At 37.9% G+C, this 24741-nt stretch overlaps 1 protein-coding gene across 7 annotated transcripts in view; it reads left to right on the top strand.

Annotated features, from left to right (window-relative positions):
- SLC36A4 (solute carrier family 36 member 4) overlaps window positions 1-24741 on the top strand; it is a 121837-nt gene that overhangs the window by 17642 nt on the left and 79454 nt on the right. For 6 of the 7 annotated variants that reach the window (XR_003927585.1, XM_030042934.2, XM_030042935.2 and 3 more), the window contains 4 exons: window positions 1002-1097; window positions 2716-2800; window positions 14474-14701; window positions 15946-16044. Coding sequence is in view for 6 of the 7 variants with exons in the window: in XM_030042934.2 (XP_029898794.1) it covers window positions 1002-1097; window positions 2716-2800; window positions 14474-14701; window positions 15946-16044 (508 nt within the window). In the remaining variant the exon portion in view is untranslated. Of the gene's footprint in view, window positions 1-807; window positions 896-1001; window positions 1098-2715; window positions 2801-14473; window positions 14702-15945; window positions 16045-24741 lie in introns of those variants that run through there. The other variant, XM_030042939.2, reaches the window with a different exon arrangement.

The raw sequence follows: 24741 nt of genomic DNA on the forward strand, positions 1-24741 counted from the left end.
CTTTTTCTTTGCAGTTCTAATTGCTTAGCTTCAGTCCATTAGTCCTTCTTTATCTTCATAGCTTCTGAATCTTCATAGCTTTGAAAACTGTCCAATTTATAAATAGCCAGTTTATAAGTACTTTATAGGAATAGAAGATAAACTAAAAATTGCTGTTGATGTCTTTCATGATTATATGTGAGTTCTGTTTCTTTGGATTGTGACAACTTGATTCTTCGAAATTGTAGTGCTGAAGGAATGTGTTAAAATGATGCTAGTGAGCAGATAAACACTAGATACTCCTCCAAGTGAGGTGTGCAATACTGGGGGGGGGGGCAGCAAATTTGACTGATAGAGTATTTTGATTAATAGTGACTTTTATTAAACATTTTTATCTTACTGTCAGGTGTTAAAGAGAAGCAGTGGGAGGGTCTGGTATTTAAGAAGTGCAGTGAAGTTTTTGAACTGAATAGAAACACAAAACTGTTTGTGTCCCTGTAGCTGGAAACACTATCTTATCAGCTTAATGTGGTATTGTACTGTGAAGGGATCCTGTCATTCCTGAATTCTTCACTTTTTCCTCTGTAGTTTTGAATGGCCTTTGAAGATGTACATAAAACTAAGATCACTGAAACAATTGTGATTGACTGCTTGTCCAGGAAAATCTGTTGAATCCTGTTGAAGTTTTTTGTGACTTTTAGGTTTGATATTAATTTCTTAAGCTGATATTCTAAGGATCTAATTTTGGATTAATTTATCAAGAAAGTTGTTCTGTAAGAAACTGATTTAGTACTGTTGAATTAGGGGGAAGCAGCATTGTGGTTCACATGCTTGTAGAGTGCTGAATAGCCCTTCCTGGGGGAAAGAAGCCCAAACCATACCTCTAAAATTCAGCAGCTGCAGAATGGTGCCACAGGTTATTACTTATTATAATCCTGGGAGGCCACCAGCATTTTCAAGGTAGGGATCTAGGCCCTCATGGTTTCTAGTAACTCCGTTCTTTCTTCACTCTTTGATTTCAGGATGAAAAAATCCTCACTGGGGTATAGCGATACAGTTAGTTATGCCATGGAAGTGGGGCCCCTGACGGCTCTTCAGAAACGAGCTTCTTGGGGACGGTAAGTTTGCATTAGAATTTAATTTAATAAATTTGTTATTAAAAATTAATGGCTACACTTGGATTGGTTAGGAGATTTCCTTTTTACGAAGATGTTACCTGCTTTAAGAATGTGTTCTCCATGTTTAAAATATTTTTATGCAGTGTTGTTATTTCCTGCAGCCAGCTAGTAGTGGTGACATGGGAGGATTGGGGAGTGTCTCTCTCTGTTAGGCATTTCAATTTTCCGGTCTACAAGAGCTGTCCAGAAAAGAACTCTGCGTAGTAATATAGGAAGAGATGTGGTACAACCAGAAATGCATTCTGTATTGTCTAATATAGTGAAGTAATTTAAATTTTCATTCTCTTTTACCATAAACACACTTTCTCTGCATCAGAGTTCACTCTTTAAGCAGGCTGACACTGCAGATGTTAATTACTTCAGTATATTTATTCTGAAAGGAAGCAAAGCAATTCTTTGATTCCTGTTTAAATATAACATACAAATAATGGAGAAATATTTACTAAATATCTGCATGTCATTATTGCAAAATAAATAGCTTGTTGTCTCTTTTAAATACTTTATCCCTCTTTTAGAAAAGACCATTATTGTTTCTTTGCCATTTGTTGCTGTATAGCTGTTCATGGAGTTTATGATATGAATAAAGAGTAGTGAAACTCAAAAACTCAGACATATTGTTCAACGTTAATTTAAAGTGTTTTTTTCCCTCACTTGAGGAAGAATTTTTTTTTTGTTCTGCTGTTTTCAAGGATGCAGCATCTTGCATCCTGTGTTTTGGCTATTTGTTTCGAATAAGAAAAAGGTCAGCTAGTCTTTCAAGATCTTTTGTGATAACTGCATAGGAATGGAGTAGAGCTCAATTAGAGGAAAATTGGTTTGTAGTGAAATATAATGGCAATTCTGTAATGCCCCAAAGAGTTACAAGCCACAAATGGCAGTTTGATTTCCAGAGACACTCTGCTGCAGCAAATCCATTCTCTGAGGCAGATCTCTGCTGTATGCCTGACTCTAGCAGAGTTTCGTTACAGCTTGTATTCAGTCCACTATTGTGTATAACATTTTTCAAAAACAATCTGAACCATAGTTTAGAGTGTTTTTTCAATGAGATACAGTGTCTGAATGTGTATTTGGATACATTGATATAGATCCACTTAGTAAGATGTGAAAATGTTTGTTATTTTGAATTGCTGAAACGTATATAACTTAGACTGTATGAGACATTTCATCTCTGGTCCTCGTGGAAAACTGCTGTGTTGGGGGCTAACGGACCCCAGCAGAATTTATATCTGCATTGAATGTGTGTGTCTGTTGTTTATATTTGTCCCACATTGTTACGTCTTTGAATTTCATTTTATGCCACTTTAAAATATGATCACCTTCGTTGTTTTTTTTTTTTTTTTTTTTTGAGAAACTTTGGTGCCTACTATAAAAAACAAACATACAAACCCACTGTGTTTTGCCATAAGAGGAATCTGCATTGCAGTGCTCATGAGATTAATGTGGCATTTGAATCTACCATTTTGACTACTGTAAAAAGGAGCAGTAATTGTATATTTGGTAGAAATGGGTTAATTGTTTGGATGGTAAGTATAATGTATGTTTGTTTTTTCTTCCTCAGGTATATTGTCGACTTCTTCCTAGTGATAACACAGCTGGGATTTTGTAGTGTTTATGTTGTGTTCTTGGCAGAAAATGTGAAACAAGTGAGTAATGTTACTGTATGGAAACAGTTATGGTTTTACATTCATTTTTCCTCACTTTTATTTCCTATCCTTATAAAGTCCAACAGAACTACTTGTAAAATGTGAAGTTGAGAGATGCACAGAATAGATTGGTTCTACCGCGGTTTCCACAAAAGAACCTTTGGTAAAAAGGAGCAATGTGCAAGGTGAACTAAATTCAGATCTTGTGCAAGTGTTTGTGGCTTCATTGACTTCTGATTTGTTTGTTGAATTTAAAAATTAATTGTGGAAATGATAGAAAATTAAGGTTGAAACTGTTCTAGGAGCCAGTCGTCCCTGATTTCCCCCCCCCCCCCCCCGGCTTTCTGGTGACTTCCTTTTTTTTCCCCCCAACCTCCTGGGCATATTTTACCCTTTTCATGTCACTGGAATCTTTCTTTGGTTCTTGTTTAGTCCCTTCCATTTTCTAGAATGGTCTCATCTGCCACAGAATCCATTGTACCTAAACCAATTCTGATTTTTGTTTTTAAAAATGCCTGACATTGAAATTTCTGCAGCCTCCTCCAGTAGTCAGTTTCAATGCTTTCTTATCTGTTAGACAGCTTCTTCTTTGTAGAAGCTTAAAATTTCTTATCGGCGTTGTAAGTCCTTTATTTCATGTTCTAGCTATAAGTAATTTATTCTTTTCTATTTGTGGATACCTTTTATATTTTTGAATATGTTCCCCTATTAGAGGGGAGGCATGATAGAATCTGATAATTATTCTTGCTTTTCTGTGAATGCTCTGCAGTTGGTCACATCTCTCTCTTTTTTCCAAGTTTTATCCCTGAAGTTGGTTATGCTACTCTAGCTGAAGTTCTGCTTGTGACCAGTAGAGCTGAAAGGTTATTTCAAAGGTCTTACAGATCATATTCCAGACTTGACACTTCAGTGTAATGGTCATTTTGCAGGAGCATGTCATTGCTAACTCATGATTGAATTGTGATCCACTGTGATCTCCTGATCCTTCATTGCAGAGCTGCATTCTAGGCAATTCTTCTGGTTCTCGTTTCTGTACAGATGGTTTCTGCTTACCTATAGAATACTTTATTTTTCCTTACTGGATTGATTTTTAACAGTTCTCACGGTTTAATTTTAATGCTGTTTTTCAATATTCTTTCACTTTCCATCTGGAATAGATGTTTAAACCCTGTTTACTATATCATGTGTGTTACTAATGAAAATATTAAATAGCACTGCTCATGGAGCATTTCATGTGTTTTACTGTAAATACTATTACATGTATAATATGTAGTATTAAACATATACAGACACATTTCAATATGTTATAGATTTTTAAATAGATTGGATATTAATTGTTAGAAAAATACTGTGATTCATTTGTGCAAGTTGATTTATTTAAGTATGTCTAAAAATCAAATATTTCACCATGCCATATTTATGAAAAAGTCAATTAAAAATTGCAAATGAATCCCCACAACCATAAGTGCCTATACACCTCCCAAGCAACCCCCAAACCTTTCCATAAAACCCAGCTATCCCTTTTCTCCCCCACAACCATCCATCACTGACAAAAGCAAACAAAACCATGCCTATCACTTTCATGACAGCTGCTCCTACTTTCATTCATGTTTTTTGTCTTTCATTCTCCAGTCCTTCTAAGCTCTTCTTTTTCTCATTGGTGGAGATTTTTCTGTTGATGGGCTCCCTGATGTCTGTTGGTCCTTCCTCTGCACACTCAGCAGTTGGAGTCAGCAGTTTGTGAGTCTGAGCAGGTGGTCCACAGGAGGTCAGCCAGCACAGGTTGGATGCTCAAACAGGAGCCACAGGCACTTTGAGCTTGTGGTGCTCTCTCATCCATGGGCGTATTAAGATGCCAGGACTCTACCAGTGTACTCTGCTGTGTTTTCTGCTCATAAGATTATGGTTAGTCACTTGACTTAAAGCTAATGAAGATGATTCTGGGCCTAATGTCTGGGCCACATGTCTAAACATGTGTGCTTCTGTAATTAGTGAAGTGGGTGAGGAATAAGGTATGGCAGGTTACTGAGCATTAAACATCCATATAGACTCTTATTCTACTCAAAAGGTAGAATAAAGGTGTCTTGGCATAGCTTAACTTACTTTAATTAGGAAGAAGAGTGTCCCCTTGAGAAGCTAGTACACAGAAGATAGTATGTTTTTTTCCTTCCCTTGTAGATGAGTATTTATATTGTGTTTAAAAAGTATTCCAAGTTCTACGGATGAAGATCCTGTCAAGATGAGGCGAATTTGTGAGTTTGGAAGCTGGATACACTGTAATTTGCATCTTGGGAGAGAAAAAAACCCCCAACCTTAAAAACTACAGTCCTACTGTCACAGTCTATCTCAATACCTAAAAATCCTATTTTACATCTGATGTCCTCCTTTTGCTGGCCTTCTGAAGTGGGGATTTTTATTGCATCCTTTGTAACGTAAGTTCTAATTAAAACCTTTCCTATCAAATATGTATCTGATCAACCAGTTACTATATATGTGTTTTGACCTTAAGCAAAAGATGAGACTGAACACTTATTGACCTTGGCATTTGTAGATTTTAAAAAAAAAAACAAACCCAAAACCTTTTCAAGAAACTTGTTGCTGCTTTCTTGAAGAAGAGTTGAAATATCTTACAGGAAAGCAACTGCTGCAAAAGCAGTAGCTGCGGAGACCCATGACATGTAGCCCATGAATGAATTGAAGTCGTCAGCAATTCAGAAGTTCCACTTCCAAGTGTATTTGATTTAGATTGCTCCGTGCTCTCTCTTCTGGGAGGGAGAAGTCTGTGGTTTCTTCCTGGCAACTTTCTGTTGCAGAAATCTGTCCCGAAGAGGGCACCAAAGAACACAAATTGGTACTGCTTTAAATCTCTAATTGGGGTAGTGGAAGGATGAGGAAGGTGAACAGAGGGATTGGGGGAGTGGAGAACTAAGGTAAAGGGAAAACAGCAAAAATGTTACTAATACCACTCCTTGACCAATACCTCTGCGTTATGCTTCATACTCTTCTGATCATGTTTGCATGTTGGTATGTGCAGATTAAGCCCACTGGAACCAGTGGGAACTTCCACTGAGATCTTTTCTTTGTTATTCTTAGTTAAAACTAGTACCAACCCAAATTAGTAGTCTCTTCCTTCACTTTATTTACTGTTTCAGAGAACTAAGATGTGACAAAGCATTTTAAAATGGTTCTGGCACATGAATGGACAGTCCAGATTACTTTGAGGTGAATATTTAGTTAGACACACAGTGGTGCATGTGAGTCTAAATATTTATTTCATCTTTTGAATTCTGTGAAATGTTTGATGTACCCTTCTCACTAATGGATATGCAATGTAGCTTCTGGTGCTAAATCTTTTCTGATTAGTGTCTGTGTGATTATAACAACGTTGGCTGCATTACATTAGTGTTTTCCAATCACTTTGTGCTACAAGACCCTATTTCGTTATATCACATTTCAAATGAAGCTTTTCCTAAGGAATATTTTCCTGGGGCACCAAAGAAACTTAGGTTGGTGGAGAGAGTTCTGGTTAACTCTGGCAGGATGCAATAAGGGGCTTATGGGTGAAGGTGTCTAGAATTGGAGAAGAATGGTGAAACTGGAACAAAGAGCTTGAGGGTTGACTGCAAGCAAGACTGGAGCAGGAGCACACTGGGATAGGAAAAAGGATCTGTGCTCAAAAGAGCATGGTCCCCTTTCATGCCATGGTTCTGTTGCTCAAGCAGGAAAAGCAAAGTAAGACCTTAAGTCAAGCGTCTTGGCATTTATCAACTTGCTTGTGAGTATTTGCTGAGTTCTTTGGAAAAGTGTTCTTCTCTCATTGTTTGCTGGCAAAGCTAAAAAATGCCACACAAGTTCTTGCTGTGTGGGAGCACTTTATTAGATCTTTAGAATTTTGAAGATGACCCATGAGTGGGGTGCTACATAGTGGAATATTGATTTACCCACCCCGCCATTTTTTGTAAAATGGAAAGAAAAAAAATGCAACTCACTCAGGAAATTGTATTTGGACATAAAATTAGAAGTGTGAAAAATGTGTAGTTTGGAAAGTTGAGTGCTGAGTAATAACAAAATACCAGAAGGAAATGAACTGTGAAACATTTCTTTGGCCTTTTCATGCCAAATTACAGGATTACAATATAGTATTTATCTGCCTGATAAAATATTGGTTTTGTGCCAGATCTGGCCTTGTCTGTTGTACTGGCTGTTACTCCAAGTTGAATAAGGAAGGAATTAGAAGGAACCAATGAGCTCAATGACTATTGTTTTGATCCCACTAGGTGCTAAAAAGTCCGTAGACTGTGTGACAGAAAGAGCGAGTTTTGGGATACAGGCAAGAAAACAGTGGTCTTGGTTGAAAAGACTAAGGAAACAATTATTTCCTGCTTCCGAGAGAGTTCTTGTGTGTTTGTCAGTTGAACTGAATTTTCTGCAGTCACTGCTTGTGCATTTGTCATTTTCTGAGTGCCTGACATAAGGAATCTGATAACCAGATTTGCACAAGTGTTTGATCTTCCTGGATACAGCTGAAGTTGGTGGATGCTGCGCTTGAGGTATGTAAATGAGACATTAGGAGAAGCACTCCTGTAAAGAAAGCTGTTTCAGACATCACACTATCAAGTAAGTTGATGCTTGAATAACCGAAGTGACTTCTGATGGAAGTCACTTTGTGACCAGGGACTTCACTAGCCTTTGTAGTCACTATGGCTAGTGACTTCAGTGGTTGTGTATTTCCTTTCTAAAACCATAATGATATTTTCTCATGTGGTTTAGGGAAATGTTTGTGGAAGGTACAGTCATGATAAGCATAGAACAATATGCAGATAATGTGCGTTCAGATTGGAAGTTGAACACTATTCACTGGGCTCTGTGACATGTACAAAAGAATATGTATGTATGCACGCCTTTTTCAAGAACAGATCCATTGGATGGATAAGTGAAAAGATTTGTCTAAGTTGTCTGATATTCCGATGAAATTTCAGATTATGTTGCTTTCTTTAGGAAAAAGACAGATACAATGTTTGCTGTTCTTGGCCCAGCATGACTGCCATATGCAGTGATGCACTAGCAGAGAGCAGCAGGAGACTGAAAGTGCTTGTTGTCCAGAATAGGAATCTGAGATTATATTAATCCTAATATTTAGGAGTCTAGGTTAGACAGACAGTGAGTCATAGGTCATCCTAACACAATCAGCAGTAAAGCTTACAGTAAGCTAAACAGCATATGAGAAACAGTTTAAAAAAAACCAAAAGTCCTCCTGCTGCTTTGTATTTTGTTACTTGTTAGAACAGCTTTAAGTGTTGTCTGATTAATTATTTTTTTAAAAAAATCTAGTAAAACACTTTCAAAGTGATGGTAATGTTAGCCTGCACCTGAACAAATCAGTTTAATCTCATCTTCATTAGAGTTTTCCTCTTGCTCTTTACTGTCAAATCTCCCACAGCCAATTGCGCTACTCTAAGAGGGAGAATAGTGATCCTTACTTTTTATAATTTTTACATTTTACTTTCTGACTCGGCTTTCTTCCACTCGTCAGTCACTCTTGCCTGTTTGTTTAGCTCTTTCACAAGATTAACCTTTGCTGGATCTTATCTGGTGTTCCTTTTCTGAGTCAATGTACAAAATCACTATCCTGTCATGTCTCAAAATCCACCTCTGTGGTATGGATATTTCCTGTGGCATGCCTAAACCTGTAGGTAGTACTGACCTGACTGATGTTGTTAAAGCTACTTTATTGATGTGAAGTTGATTTAAAGGTATAAATAGCTACAAAAGGGAATAAACTGTCTTCCTGTGCTTTATATCAGTATAACCGTGTCCATAATATGGGTTACATGGTATATACATGTGTGTGTATGTGTAAATAAAATTCACCCCCAAAGTATTTTATTAATGCAAAAACCTGTGTATAATGGACATAATGAAAATAGCTTGACAGTCAACAGTTGAACTGAAACTTCCAAAAGTTTCTTTTTTTTAATAAATTGGACTATTAATTTTGAAGTCATGGACTTCACATTTTGCTGCATGCAAGTAATAGCTAGTGAAGAGTAAACTTCAGAAACCTCCTCCTTGCCCAGACAATACTGCTGTCTTTAGCAGTGTTATGGTTCACAGTAACCTCTTCATCTGATGGCAAACTGATTTCTAAAATACTCTGCCTGGGGTACGTGTGTGCAGTTTCAGCAGTTATTAGGGGATAAGCAGAACTTAACTAACCATTTCATGTGGTTTTTCTCTATACAAAGCTGTAATGCTCCATAGGATAGGCTTCAGGAAACAGGGCTGTTTCAGGCAGGGCTCTGATTTTCTTTTTTTATTTATCTAAAGACTTATAGCAGAATAATCCTCTAGGGTTGGTCACATCTCACTAGGGGGTTTGTTCCATTTTCTGAGTAGAGTTACAAAATACCGTCATACAATGACGGCTGTGACCACACAGAACAAAGATGGGAAGAGTAAGGAACTACCCTGCTTTATATTGTCAAGTCTGGTGAAAGCAGCGTCACTGTTGTGCTCTGAAGACAAAGAGAAAAGAGGGAGTCTGGGACCAGATGGGCTGTATCTGAGAGTGCTGGAAGAAACCTGAAGTCTTTGAAAGACAATACAGAGTGGGGGATTTCCCTGAGAACCAAAGAGAGGCAAATGTTGTACTTACCTTCATAAAAGGCCAAAAGAATAATTAGGAGAATTACAAGCCAGTCAGCCTCCTTTCCATCCCTTTGAAAATCAGGGTTTGAGTCTTCTTGGGGCATATTCTGGGCACATAAAGGAGAATAAGGTGACTGGAAACAGTCAGCATGGATTTACCAAGGGACTGGCCGACTTGATAGTCTTCTATAAGAAAAAAGTCTGCATTTGTACATAATGACAAAGTACTAGATGTCACCTTGACGTTAGCAAGGTTTTTCATGCTGTCGCTGACAATATCCTTGTATCCAAGTCAGGCTGTTGTGGGTTGGATGGGTGGGTGGGTGGATGGACAGATGGACAGACAGACAACTAGCTGTGGAAAAAAAAGCTGGTTGTATGGTCAGGCTCAGAGGTCATGATCATGAGCCAGCAATGTGCCCTGACAGCAAAGGAAACCAACAGCATCCTGGGTTGTATGAACAGGTGAATTGCTGGTAGATTGAGGGAAGTGATTATCATCCTTTACTTCACATCTGTTAGACCACATCTAGAATATCTGTCAAGTTTTGGATATCCCCAGTACTGGAAGGACATTGACAAACTGGAGTGAGTTCAGGGGAGGGCTGTTGAAATGACTGGGGCTGGAGCACTTGCCCTGTGAGTGCTGGGGAAAGTGGGTTTGTTCAGCTTGGAGAAGAGCTGGCTTTTGGAGGACCTAAGAGCAGCCCCCCCAGGACTGCAAAGATGTCATCTAGAAAATTGAACCAAGCTCTTTACTGAGGTCAAGTGGGAGGACGAGAGAAAGTGGTCATAAAATAACACGAGAGTTTCTGACCTGAGGCAAAGAAAAACTTTAAGACAGCCAAACACTGGAACCGGTTGCCCAGAGAGGTTGTGCATTCTCTATCCTTAGAAGTTTTCAAGACCCAGCTGGACAAAGGGGCGAGGAACAATCTGGTTTGAACCCATAGCTGATGGAGCTGTGAGCAAGCGATTGGACTACAGACCTCCTGAGGTCCCATCTAACCTGAATTATTCTATGATTCAGTGAATTCAAACCTCCATTTTTGGATGAGGTAATGGAGAAGACTGTTGAGAATACAATGTTTTGGGTAGTAGATAGGAGGCTTGACAAGGCAAAGTGACTCAAATGAGAGATGGTGTGGGAGAGAGGAAGGGGCAGCAGGAAGACTTTGTGAATTTTGTGGAACTGACATTTATTCCAGACCTAGAATTGCAGCTTTTGGGTTAAAAACATACAAGAAGTAGGTGCTTTTGATAGCTGAGACTAGGACAGCTGTGATTGCAAATCGGCTTTACTCAAAATATTAATCTGTGCTGAGCGGGTTCAGAATTTAATCTTTTTTCTTTCTTTCCTCCCAGCTAGAAAGTCTTTGATGCCCTGGCTTCTTTCTTTAAACTGTATTTCAAGGAACACGATCTGATGCAGGCTTCTGCATGTCATGACATTTTTGAGAATCCACTTGGCCTCCATTTCCTTCCTCTGGTGATGCTGGGGCAGGGAAGAGTGTGGGGAGAAGAGGTACCATGCTTACAGTATTGTAAAGCAGACTGCAGTGTTGTGGTTTATTGTAGGAATATAACTCATATCTGAAACATGCAAGTGGGAGGTGGGAAGCTAGGGTCAGGGTGTCACAGTCTGATAATTTTAACTGGCTGTGTTTTGGTAATTCTGCATTGATATTTATTCATCTGATAATGGTTGTGGAGAAGTTGTGTGCAGCTGTAGTATGTTCTGTGCTTTCCTCATATTTTTGTGAAAATAAAAGGCAGATAATTATAAAGGCTATTTCGTATGACCACTCTTACCTAACACAACGTGGAGGTATGATCTGATCATTAAGCCCATTGTCAGGGTATGTGATCACAGTAGACCTAGTCTTGAACAGAATTATATAGAATATTGTATATGACATTTTCCAGCCATATTAGCCAGTAAACTCTGGTTGACTATCTAGTTGGAATCTGGTGGTGTTAATAGAAAAAAAATAAAATATTTCTAATTTTAGGAACTTTTTATTGGGATTTGTGTACAAAAATAGAATGTCTTTGTCTTAAGAGAAACTGAAGTGGTTGAATTCTTGAAATAATTTGAGTAGAAGCTGTTTTATACTGTGGTTTTATAAAAATGTATTTTAGAACCTGAACTGTATCCTGCCTGCAGTTATTTTTTTAGGGATAATTTATTTTTTTTAAAACAGCTCATCAGACTTGCAGACATTTATGTAAATAGAAGGCACATTAGGTTAAATATTTATGGTAGCAGAGGTTTTCAGCAGGACTTACATGCTCAAATCACACTGTCATTCTTAGAAAACCTCTTATGTGTCCTTGTGGGCAGAGCAGCTCTGGCTACCTGTGAACGCATACAAGCAAGTAAGCACGCAAGACTGTTGCAAAAGCAAAAGGCTGTTAAGTGCTTGTTCTGTATTTCCTGCTTTCCCACCACACTTAAAATAGAAAGTTCTACAGAGAGCTTTACTTCATGTGGCATTAGGGAAGTAATTTGGTTAAGTGTTTGACATATTGCTTGGCAAAGTGGAGTTACTGTAGCTGCATGAATTCACTGGAATTCAGTTCTAAATGTATTTAGGTCTTCATAGCTTTCTAAAAACATTAGCTTAATGAAAACTAACAGATGTTAAACATCTTGTAAGTGACACTTAAGATTCTTGCAAGGTGGAAATGATCAGTGTTTCCATAATGACTGGTGTCCTCTCTTGTCATTTAAAGTGAGATTTCTGGAAAACATGTGGTTGCAGAAGTGTATCTTGTATCTTTCCCTTTTTTCATAATGAAAAAATCTGTCTAGTGCTTTTTGTTACAGAGAAAAGAATTTTAAGTTAATTCTGTCTTCCTGAGTTTGTGAATTGTTTGAAACAATGGACATAAAGTGAATTGTGCAATTTTTTTTTCTCCTAGACTTGTGAAGGCTGAGTTTTGGCAAACTTGCCAATTTGAATGACTTGGTTTACATACAGTTGGTCTTACATTATCAACTAACTCCCTCTGCCTCATGAAAGTCTCGTAGTGCAAATGATCCCTTGATTGCCTACCGTATCTCCAGCCTGTCCTCTTTTCTCCACTTCGTCCTCTTCCTCAAAGTAAAAAACTAATAGTCCTGAGTTACTGTGACCTATAAAATAAAATAGATGCCATTAAGTACTGGTAATTGTGGTGTTCGGTTAGGACTGCCGTGGCTACGTGAAAACTTACGAGTGTAATGGTAATACTTCCTCCTTTCATTGTAACAGCTTAATGTGTTTGGATTTTTGAGGCAGGATCTATGATCTTATTTCACTTGCACAGATAATAACTGGCATCCTAAAGAACAAACCACATTGAAAGAATTGCCCATAAATTAATCAGTCTTGGGACCATGTCTATGAACTGTGACAAGGATAGTAATATTTAAGAATTGCTACATTGTACGCTTCCTGGGATTGTAGGGTTATACAGTCTTTCTCTGAGTTCAGTTCTATATTAAGTTTTAAGAAAGTGCTATAGCACTTGGTTGCCTGACAGTACTTAGGAGTCAGAGTATTGTCTTCAGTTGTTTTGTTATATATTCATAGAATCATAGGATGATTTGGGTTGGAAGGGACCTTAAAGACCATCCAGTTCCAACCCCCCTGCCATGGGCAGGGACACCTTCCACTAGACCAGGTTGCTCCAAGCCCCATCCAACCTGGCCTTGAACACTGCCAGGGATGGGGCACCCACAGCCTCTCTGGGCAACCTGTGCCAGCGCCTCACCACCCTCACAGGGAAGAACTTCTTTACATCTAATCTAAATCTACCCTCTTTCAGTTTAAAGCCATTACCCCTCATCCTATCACTGCATGCCCTTATAAAAAGTCCTTCTCAGCTGTTCTTGTAGGCCCCCTTTAGGTACTGGAAGGCCGCTATAAGTCCAGGATATTGATTTCCCATTTTTGTTTAAGTCTCTTTGTGCTATAAGAACTCCTTTTTTTTTCTTCATTGTCTAGGTATCTTTTCGTAGTCATCAAGCTAAAGGCTTTCTGCAGCATGACAGATTAAGCACAGTCATGTGCTGATTTGTAAGATGGTGAATGCAATGTAAGGGAAAAGGAAAGGATAAGCTCCTAGGGAAAAGGCATGATAAGATTTAAAACAAATGGATTTGAACTATTGCCATTTTGCAGCAAGCAGAATAACCACTAGCTCTTGATGTTTTGATTGTGGTGTGCACATAGCACAGAATATATTTCCACAAAACAAATTTTGGCAGTTATGGCCACATTAACGTTTTTCCAAAGAAGCAATGAGAGTTGTGAATAGTGCCAAACTCAGTTTTCTGAACTGCACCATAGACAGCTATTGTAATGTTACGTACAAAAAACGTAATACACTTTTACATTGTGTACTATTGTTTATCTATAGGCATTAATTTATATCAATTTAATGGATACAGGACTCTCAACTTTCTCAGAGCTCATGGTTTTTAAAGTTGAGTTAACATTGATTAATAAAAGAGTAAAGAGTGAAAAATAAAATAATTTGAATTAAAAGAAAGTTCATATTCTAACATTATTTTGTATGTGTGCTGCTATGATGCGCATGGCAAAGGCATAAGGTTATTAGGCACTGAACTCAGGTACAATAGCAGTTGGTCATCTAACCCCTTTACTCTCCTCAGGAAAATTAAAACTAATGTTTAGGCCTTGATCCATCTGGCTTACATTCATTTTACCAAACTCTCTGTTTCTGAAAGGAATCTGATCTAAACTGCTCATGTGGATTTCCTCTTTAGTCATTGGTGGGGTAAAGACACTTTCAGGTCTTTCAGGTCCTGATTTCATCATCTGTCTTAAGGATGAAACACTTGCTAAAAGTGCCTTGTCTTCCCCTCTGCACCGAGAGTACAGGGATCCGCAAATGCCTGACACTCGGCAGGTAAAGCAGAGGGAAAAATTTTCCTATAGAAAAACACAGATATGACCGTATACTCAGTGCTACCACTGTTCAATACGTTTGGTTTTTTTTTTTTTTTCCCTACAGGTCCATGAAGGATTCTTGGAAAACAAGACTACTCCCATAAATGTCAGTACCACCAGCAGTTCTTCTGAGAAAAGGAGTACTGATTTACGCATATATATGCTGTGTTTCCTGCCATTCATGATCCTCCTGGTCTTTATTCGTGACCTTAAGAGCCTGTCCTTTCTTTCATTGCTTGCCAATCTGTCCATGGCTGTCAGCCTGGTGATCATTTACCAGTATATTGTTAGAGTGAGTATAAAAAAAACTTTAGTATTTTTTTTTTTTTAGTGTGGCAAGTTGTATTTGTTGCATGTGGCAGTTGGTCTCTGATGGATGTATACTTACTGACAATTTCTGAAAGGCAGAATTATCTTGTATTTCACGGAGGCATCTTAATTTAAGGAGGTCCCTTAATACTTGAGACATGCTTTAAACCAGACTTTTACAGTACTTTTGAAAGAAAGGGTAATATTGCTGCACTTAATAAAAATATGTATTGTAACGTCTTGGAGTCCTTGAGTGGAAGAATATGTGAATTTTTACGGGTTGCACATAGAACTTGCAAGGTTTTAATCTGGGTCAATCTTTTTGTTGCAACACAAGAACAATTTCAACAGCAACGTTTATTTCTCGTGTTTCTCCAGTACAGTCAGGAAAATTTTAAGACTTACCCTTTAAGAATACATATTACAGACTTCCATCTCCTGAGAAGTTGAATAGTTGCTGCATTTTCTGTGTTGCTGCTGTTTTTCATATTTGGAGGCATTCCATAATGGAAAAAAAATCACATCTAGAAACCTCTACATTTTTCTTTCTTATGATTTTTGAAAAGTGATAAGTGATAGACACTGTTGCACACGGTGTAGATAAGTGGTGAGTGCCACTATTGTTTGAGAAAGCTTTCACATGAGTGTTATGAGACAAGGGGGAAGTGGAGGATGGGGATGAAGGCAGAAAAGCCAGCAAGAGGTATTGGCTGGGCGAGGAGGCAGGAGAAGTTACACAGAAGAGATTGGGGGACATAGTCATTAATTGTTCTGCAGGAACTCAGCTTGTATTAAAAAGATTTTCTTTTACTGTCCCTTATGGTTACGAAGAATATTTGTCCAGTATGAAAGCAGATTAAAAAATGCAATACTCTGAGAATAGCATAAGTTTGCAGAAGATTAAGCTTGAGGTGTGAGCTGTCCCTTTTGTTTTAATTGATGCTCACTCATATATACCAGTGTGATACTTTGAATGTGAGTAGTTCTAGTGTCAGTAATATGAACCTAGAATAAATATATCTGCAACTCTGTGTGTGTGTGGGGGAAGATGGCTATAAATGTGTATATAGGACTAAGTTTGGGAGGAAAACCAGGGATTGTAAATAGCAATGTATACACCACTGTCAACACGTACTGAGTTTTCTCTCCTATAGCATAACACAACAATCAAAATTGTAGGAACAGCTAATGTGCTTTACATAGCACTGTTTTGCTTTGTTTCTTCAGGATATAGTAGATCCTCGAAAACTGCCTCCTGTGGTTGGCTGGAAGAAATATCCACTGTTTTTTGGGACTGCAATATTTGCTTTTGAAGGAATTGGTGTGGTAAGTGCTTTTTACTGACTTCAAAAAATCTGAGTCTGTGCTAGACGATGGGACACCCAGCAGTTTTACTCCTGTTGTTATTTAGTTGTTTTTGTTGAAACAGTAATCTCCCATGTTGATATGAAAAGGGTTAATTTATCTTGTCAAATGAGGCAAAATGTTGTTGAGGACACAACATCCCCTTCAAAGGGGAGTTTGGTGAATAATGATTGCTACTTGGGACACTTAGCACCTTCCCAAATTACAAGAATGTCTTCAGTTCTAAATAGAGTGAGACAATACTAATAATAACTAGTATCATAATATGCTATATAATAATTTAATACTCAGCTAATAATATGATGATACTATAATTATAATGATTCAGCAGCTCAGTTTTAGGTGATGAGTGTGTAAAAATAGAAACCTATTCAGCATCCTTCTTTTCCTTTGGGATCACAGAGGACAGTCATTTATTAGAAATGTATTATTCTTCCTGCTTCAAACTTGTCTATAGATGTGACTTCACAGAGACGGAGATGATAAGAAAAAGGATAGAAATTTAAGAATATTTTTTTAATTCGTGGCCTTCTGACAATGAACCTCAGTTCCTCATTGTTTCCTGAAAGATGTCAATTAAATAGATTTATCACGGAAAATTTGGGTTTTAAAAGTGGATCTTTTTAAATCTCTTACTCACTTTTTCCTGTTTCTAAGGGCTTTCTGATTGCATCTCACACTAGCAAAGTTTGCAAGATAGCACTTTTGTTCCACATGGCATATTTTAAAAATGTAGCCAAGGAGGCTTCTGGGAATGGTAGGTCATAATGTCTTTAAACTGTTGGGAAATTACTATATACACTTTATTTGTTACTAATATAATTACGTACTTCAGCAAGTGTTACTGTATGCTTAAAACTAAAAAAAACCCAACCCTAAAACCCAAACAAACAACACCTCCACTGTCCAAAAAAACCCCAACCAAACCAACCCCAAACCAGCACGCCATTAATCTGAAATGATTGTCATCGATCTAACACAGGAGAGTTTTCAAATCTTTTTTCTTTTCTGGAACTGTCAGCACTGCATTAAACCAGAATACACCCTGCTTCTGTGTTATCACTGCCAGACGAGCTGAATAGGAAAACCTTTTAACTCCTATTACGTTGCAAAAGTGTGTTTTCACGCATGGGGTATATGGATCTAGTGACTGCGAGTCTCCATTTCTCAAACTGTTTTTGACTGTTTCTCAAACTGTGAACTGACTGATGCAGAGGTTTAGCTGCCATATTTCTGAGTGTATCCGGACATCTTCCCTTTTGTGATCTGGAAGTTCCGTCATAGAAGATCAGCCATTTGTCTGGGATTGTTTGATGCCTACAAGTCTTGGGCAAAAAACCCATGCTCAGTGAATCAGATTGCGCTATACTAAGCTTGTTGCTCTTAAATTGTATATTCCGTCTGGGACAGACTGCATTTACTGCGTGTGGGGAAATGCAAGTCACATACAGTGGGTCTGATACGTATCCCAGTTGTATTAGATTTGCTCATGTACTGCCCAGCACGTGGGTGTGTATTTGTAGCCAGAAAATCCCAAATGAGAGTCCTGTGAGCCTCAGGAAAGTGTGGAAGGGTTCCCATTTGGTAGTAGTAGTTTCTTGAATTATAGGTAGGGAATTGATGTATGGTAATTATTTTCTGCCACATTAGATAGCTCCTTAAATTTCCATCAGCAGTAGGAACACTGACTTCTGATGTAAACCTTTAAAGAACTGCCCAGAGCATTGTGCTTGATTGAATCCCTGGCTGTTACTATTGACACCTTTAAGAACTCCAAACTTTTTTCCTTCTTTTATTCAAGAGCATATAATGTAGGGTTCATTCGAATTGTACCTTTAAAACATAAAAACATTGCTTGATATTATTAGATAATAGCATTACACAGTTGCATATATTTCTGTATAGGCGGTCTCAATTTCTTACTTGATCATAATTTACTCTTCAAAGGAAATGAAGAGTGCATTTTAGTTTTTTCACTTTGTTACTGATGTTTACAAACTAATTAGAAGTTTATATTCATTATGGTTTGATATACTTTGTGTGTGTGTGTACATTACACAAGACCATTAAAATAATGCAGGTACCTTTACAAATTAAAATTATAGTAAAAGTAAAAATCTAGAGCTTAAAAGTTTCTTCTTTATATGTAAAATTATATTAATGTGTCTTTGCCTCTCAGGGATATTTTGAACATTCATAATGTTTGCTGTGCATTCTTTGCTGTAGTTGCATGCACCATAGAGAAGATTTGAAGAAAAAAATTATTTTATGGATTTGAATAATCAGTACTAAATAAAGTTGTTTAAGCATGAAATAAAAAAGATGAGTGAAGCAGAGACACACATTTCCACTCTAAATAGTTAATATTTCATACAATTCTTGGTGATTGATTTAATTGGTAACTAGTTATTACAGCTCCGTAAGTTACCATCTTAGACTGAACTGTGATATATCTGTATGTGTGTTTGTGACCTCTTGCAAATGTGAAGTGAAACACATTTAAAATTCTTTCACTGAGATGTGAGCTAACGCGTTTCAATTCACATTACAATGCATTAAGAATATTCACATAGTCAGTTGCTCATTTGTGATAACCTGTTACCTTGTGTCTTAATTACTGTTTTTATATCCATGTGGTTGAATAGTTCCAGTAAGGAAAAGAAACTACACTATTGAATTAGATTGACTCCTTAGTCTGCTCTTTCTGAGTGCCGGCACTCAAAATGGATTTCCCTAATCTTGGTCTTGATGTTAGAGACTTGATTTTAGATTTTATTCTGGAAAGTCTTACAAATAACACTTACTTCTGTGAAGCTATCTGAATATTACATTAAAAACAGAAGGCTTAAGGTCTTAATTTTATCAGAAAATTTGATTATGGTTTATTAATTTTATGCAATAAGTTAGCCTTAAAGAGTTATGAGGCCTCATTTTTCCTTTTCCTTGATTCCAAACATTCTTTACGCTAATTCACACAGTACTCATCTGAGAGCTGCCAGATTACTGAATGTTATGAACAGGGACAGCAAATGAAATTCTGAGTTTTTTGGGCTGGTAAAGTCATCTTAAGCAGAACCTGACATGAAAGGAAAAATGCCCTTGGTATGGTTTCTCTACCACCATTGTTCTGTTTAAAATGGTCTTTCCTGCTAGGAATATTTAATGATCAACAATTTGAGTGGAGGAATAAATGACCTATCAGGCACTGTATAAAACAGTACACCTTAGCCATAGCATTCAGGAGGATTTATTTTCAAAGATACTTAATTGATTCTGTTTTTATTAACAGGGGAGTGGCTAATGTAGACAGAAAATAATTGGCAGTTCATAATGCCATGCGCAGTATGGAAACATCTGTTTTTCTGGTTTCTTTGAATCAAATAATTGGCTGCAGGAAAATACTCTAGCACTGATTTTTTTCATCCTGTTGTTATAAAAAGGTTTTTATATATTGATTTTTATATATTGATTTATTTTTCTGTGTTCTTTTAGTTCAGCACTTGTCATCACTTGAAGTATGACCATAGTTCTTCAGTAACTCTATTAAAATTAGTGAGACTAATTAAACAGAGGAGTCTAAAGTCCTGTTCACTTTGGGAAAAGTGATTCTGGAAGGTGCAGTGATTCAGCAGATTCCTAGTAGGATTTTCTTCTTGATCTTGAGAGAGCGTATTTCTCTTTTAGATGGTGTGTGTACAAACATGGGTTTTGGTTAAAATCTGTCGTTTAGTTTAGGACTGATTTGTTGTCCCTGTGTAAAAAGAAAATCAGCAGTATTGAAGTAATTTGGAGTATTGTTGCTTTGGCTATAGTTGATCTGTAGATAAATAGACTTTAAGAACTTTAATTTTACTAACTTGTGTCTGTAGTAACTCAAAGGAGGAAGGGTAGCTTATTTATAATTGAAATATAGAATCTCAAATAAACCAAGGCAGTGCCTAGAAACTAGTACTTGTGTAATACTAAGAGCTAGTTAAACATTTCATCAGCCAGTGTTATAAAACTATTTCAAGATATTTTCATTAAAATAAAAATAATTAATGTGATGAATTGATTATATTAGTAAGATGATTTGAGCTCTTCATTTCTGCCTGTGAGATCAATCTAAACTCTTATTTGATGGCAGACTTGAACAATTTTGTCATTTTGGTAAAGTCCAGGCAAGTTGTTCGTTTGTTGCTACAACTACTACAGCAGAAATAAGGTTAGTGCTATCAAAGGGCTGATTAATGTTAATGCATGCTAAACTCTGAGTGATAGTTGTAACAGGATTAAAAAGTGCTGCAGTCTGTTGCTTGTGCTGTTCATTTCTTTGCTCCCTGTTTTGAGCTGTCTGTAAAAATGGGGTCACTGCTGACTGGTATAAGGTACCTGCTGCAAATTGTGAATGTCTTGGCAGCCAGGTGGTAATCATCGCTGCGTGCTAGCAGCAGGAGTTGGCAGCAGGGTGTCCTGGTTTCAGCTGGGATAGAGTTAATTTTCTTTCTGGTAGCTAGTGTTATGTTTTGGTTCAGTACAAGAAGAATGTTGATAACACACTGATGTTTTCCTTTGTTGCTAAGTAGTGTTTAGACTAAGTCAAGGATTTTTCAGCTTCTCACGCCCAGCCAGCAAGAAGGCTGGAGGGGGCACAAGCAGTTGGGAGGGGACACAGCCAGGACAGCTGACCCAAACTGGCCAAAGGGGTATTCCATACCGTGTGACATCATGCCCAGTGTATAAACTGGGGGGAGTTCGCCTGGGGGGATCGCTGCTCGGGAACTAACTGGGCATTGTTCAGCGAGTGGTGAGCAATTGCATTATGCATCACTTGTTTTGCATATTCCAATCCTTTTATTATTATTGTAATTTTATTATTGTTACTATTATCATTATTAGTTTCTTCCTATCTGTTCTATTAAACTGTCCTTACCTCAACCCACGAGTTTTACTTTTTTTTTTTTTTTTTTTTTTTTTTCAATTCTTTCCCCCATCCCACTGGGTGGGGGGGGAGTGAGTGAGCGGCTGTGTGGTGCTTAGTTGCTGGCTGGGGTTAAACCATGACAAAGGGGTACCCAGTGATCCCTTAATACTGAGTTAGCAAACAGCAACTGAGAGCTCAGTACTGCCAGTCTGGTGGCTATCATTCATAGTGTTTAGAGTTGATTTGGGATTTCAACACTAGACAATAATACGTTGATTAGGAGATGATTGATTAGGTCTCAAGTTGCGCCAGGGGAGGTTTAAATTGGTTATTAGGAAAAATTTCTTTACTGAAAGGGTTGTCAGGCACTGGAACAGGCTGCCGAGGGAAGTGGTGGTGTCACCGTCCCTGGAGGTATTCAGAAAGCACGTAGACAAGGCACTTCAGGCCATGGTTTAGTGGGCATGGTTGACGGTTGGACTCGGTGATCCTGAAGGTCTTTTCCAACCTAAATGATTCTATGATTCTGTGAAGAAAATGTATATTCAGCCCTCAGCGGACCTTTCTGAGTACAAGGCTCTGCTGGGGATGGGAGAATCTGCAGCTGCTTCTTTCCCTTTGTGCTTTAGCTCCTCTCTGTCTGTGGGTTCCCTGTGCCAAATGATGCTACCTGGCAAATCAAGGGGTTGGTGTTCAGGCCTGAACAGAAGAGAGTACCAACACTAATTCTTGAATACAGGAGCTGCAGGTGGTATTATGCAGTGAATGTGTCTTTCACAGAACATGTAACGTTATTCTGTAAGAACCATGTTCAAGAGCTTCTTTCATATTCCAAAGGTGAGTAGGTCTGTTTTTATAGTGAATGTGAGGTTTTTGTTAGTGAATTAAAAAGTAACTTCAGATTGTGCTCCTGAGTGTGCCCAAAATATAGTAAAACCTCTTGAACATACTTTTCAGAATAGCGTAAAACCAAAGCCGTCAGGCTTGGATATATCTGTAGCATTACCATGTGCAGGTAATAGCTTTGCATAATGTTATGTTTATATAATAGCAGTTATACTTAATATTTTGCAGTGAAATTCTTGTCGGCTTTCTCGTTCGAGGTATAAAAGCCAAATCCAAATGTGGAAGTGATATTTCAGTATAAGCTTCAGGGGGAACGAGGATGAAATAGATGCGTAACGTTTAAACAAGAAAGATATTTTTTCTTCTCTATTACATATAAATATGCTAAGTTAAGTATGGTTTGTACAATTAAGTATGGGGTTTTTTCCCTGTCGAGTGCTGCAGACTGATTAGCCTAGCAAAGAGAAAATGTTACTTTCCAATGTTAATTTTAGGTTTGGAAAATAAGGCTTCTGATATTTTAGCCTATTACTTGAAGATGTCTGTTCAAACTGCTTTTGAACTTGGCTATCACAGTTTCGCAGTAGAAGGTAGGGTGGTATTTGTATACCAAAAGACAGGCTCTGGAATCACATTAGGCAGCAGCTAGCCAATTCCAGGAGATTTAAAAAAGAGAGAACTAAGTGGATTATAATTTTAAAATGTCGTTATTTGGATTTCGAAAGTGATGCAGATGAGCTTGCTAGGTCTGTGGCTTTGAGATAAAAGCCTCTCATTGTCAAAAATTCTTTCACCAGATTCGTATTATCCTTTAAAAAAATTAATGAAACCCAATGGCACTCTTCTGTTGTCTTTAAGACCAGGCTGGATTTGTCAGAAACAGACATTTAACAGGTAACATGACATCATCTAAATCTGCTTGGGGCATCTCTGGACCGGGGTGTATCAGTTTCATTGGCGTTTTTTTGAGATGGTGCAAAGGGTTGTATCATCAAAATACAAAAGGTGGGACTTGTCAGAGGATGTTTTTGCATTTAGGTGACTGAATTTGATGACTAGGAGATGACCTACTGCTAAATGTACATGCTAAACGTAGACTTTAAATGTCATGTCAGCAACAGGCGTGTTACAGCTAGTGTGCAAAATCACATGGTTTGGATGTCTTCTGAAGATGATTAATGTAAGAGAGGAGGAAAAAGATTATGGGCCAATGTGTAGAAACAGAGAATGTTATTAGATGTAGCAGATTTAAAAAAAAATGTTGTATCAGAAACTGTAAGAAAATTCATCATCTGCCATATTCAGCTGAATGTTGATAAAATCTCAGGCAACTTGATATTACCTCTTTATCAAGTTAAATATTCCTTACTGATATCCTGCACTTCCTGAGTATGGAGAAACTTCCTTTTACCCTGGAGAACCATTTGTTTGTGCATATTCTAACTTTAACACTTCTTATATTTATGGCAAATCTTACTAACACAGACTCATGAGTATAACTTTCTTTCAGGCAGCATCCCATACCTGATGCTTGCAACATTCAAATGTTTCTTTTTCCATAGAAAACCTAAGATACACATGCTTTTACACAAAGAGGAAACTAAGGCATATAAGTTTACTGCTTGCTTGCCTGAAATGTTTCTTAATCATTATGTGATTCAGTGACTTTGGAGAAATGGGAAAAGAGCAAGAGTGACAGTGTGCCAAGCTGTCAAGTGTTCTGCTTTGCCAGCTTGAGCCAGGTAGTTTTTGGGGTCTGATACACATGGCTTCAGTGAGGCACAAAAGCTAATTCTTCTGTTTAAATGTGACCCTGTCTTGGAAAACTTGTCTGAAGTATATGTGCAGTAGAGCCAGAGTGAAACACATACTTCTTATACTAATTATATGTATAATTAAACAGCATAGTTAAATAATTTCAAGTAGAAATATTTTATGTAGTTACTTTGCTTTTTTGGTGTCAGATTTTTTCGTTCCCCCCGGCCCATCATCCTGTAATCCTTCTAAGCTGCTGCCATTTTGCGCTTACTTGTAATGGTCTCAGGTAAGATTTCCTCCTGCTTTCCAATATGTTCTGAGTGAGTACTTGTCTGCAGTGTATGGAATTGTCTAGGTAATATTTAAATACGAGTCTTCATTATATGGCAAACTTGTTGAATATAGCTGTGAAGATGCAAAAATGTTAGTAACTTTTCCTGGGGAGAGCAAGTACCTAGAATAAATACTTGCATCCTTAGTTTTAGACTTTCATATCTGTCCTTTAATTTGCAGCATCTTAACTTTACCATCTATAATAGTTTTCTTCCCCACTCTCTGAACAGCCTTTTCATTGATTGTCCTGGTTTCAGCTGGGATAGAGTTAACTGTCTTCCTAGTAGCTGGTACGGTGCTATGTTTTGGGTTCAGTATGAGAAGAATGTTGATAACACACTGATGTTTTCAGTTGTTGCTAGTAGTGTTTAGACTAATGTCAAGGATTTTTCAGCTTCTCATGCCCAGCCAGCGAGAAAGCTGGAGGGGCACAAGAAGTTGGCACAGGACACAGCCAGGGCACCTGACCCAAACTGGCCAACAGGGTATTCCATACCATGGGACGTCCCATCCAGTATAGGAACTGGGAAGCGGGGGGGGGAATCGCCGCTCGGGGACTAGCTGGGTGCCAGTCGGCGGGTGGTGAGCAATTGCACTGCGCATCATTTGTACATTCCAATCCTTTCATTATTGCTGTTGTCATTTTATTAGTGTTATCATTATCATTATTAGTTTCTTCTTTTCTGTTCTATTAAACTGTTCTTATCTCAACCCATGGGTTTTGCTTCTTTTTCCCTATTTTCTCCCCCATCCCACTGGATGGGAGGGTGAGTGAGTGAGCGGCTGCGTAGTGCTTAGTTGCTGGCTGGGATTAAACC

Source organism: Aquila chrysaetos, chromosome 19 (assembly GCF_900496995.4).
Source record: "Aquila chrysaetos chrysaetos chromosome 19, bAquChr1.4, whole genome shotgun sequence".
Taxonomy (NCBI): Eukaryota; Metazoa; Chordata; class Aves; order Accipitriformes; family Accipitridae; genus Aquila; species Aquila chrysaetos.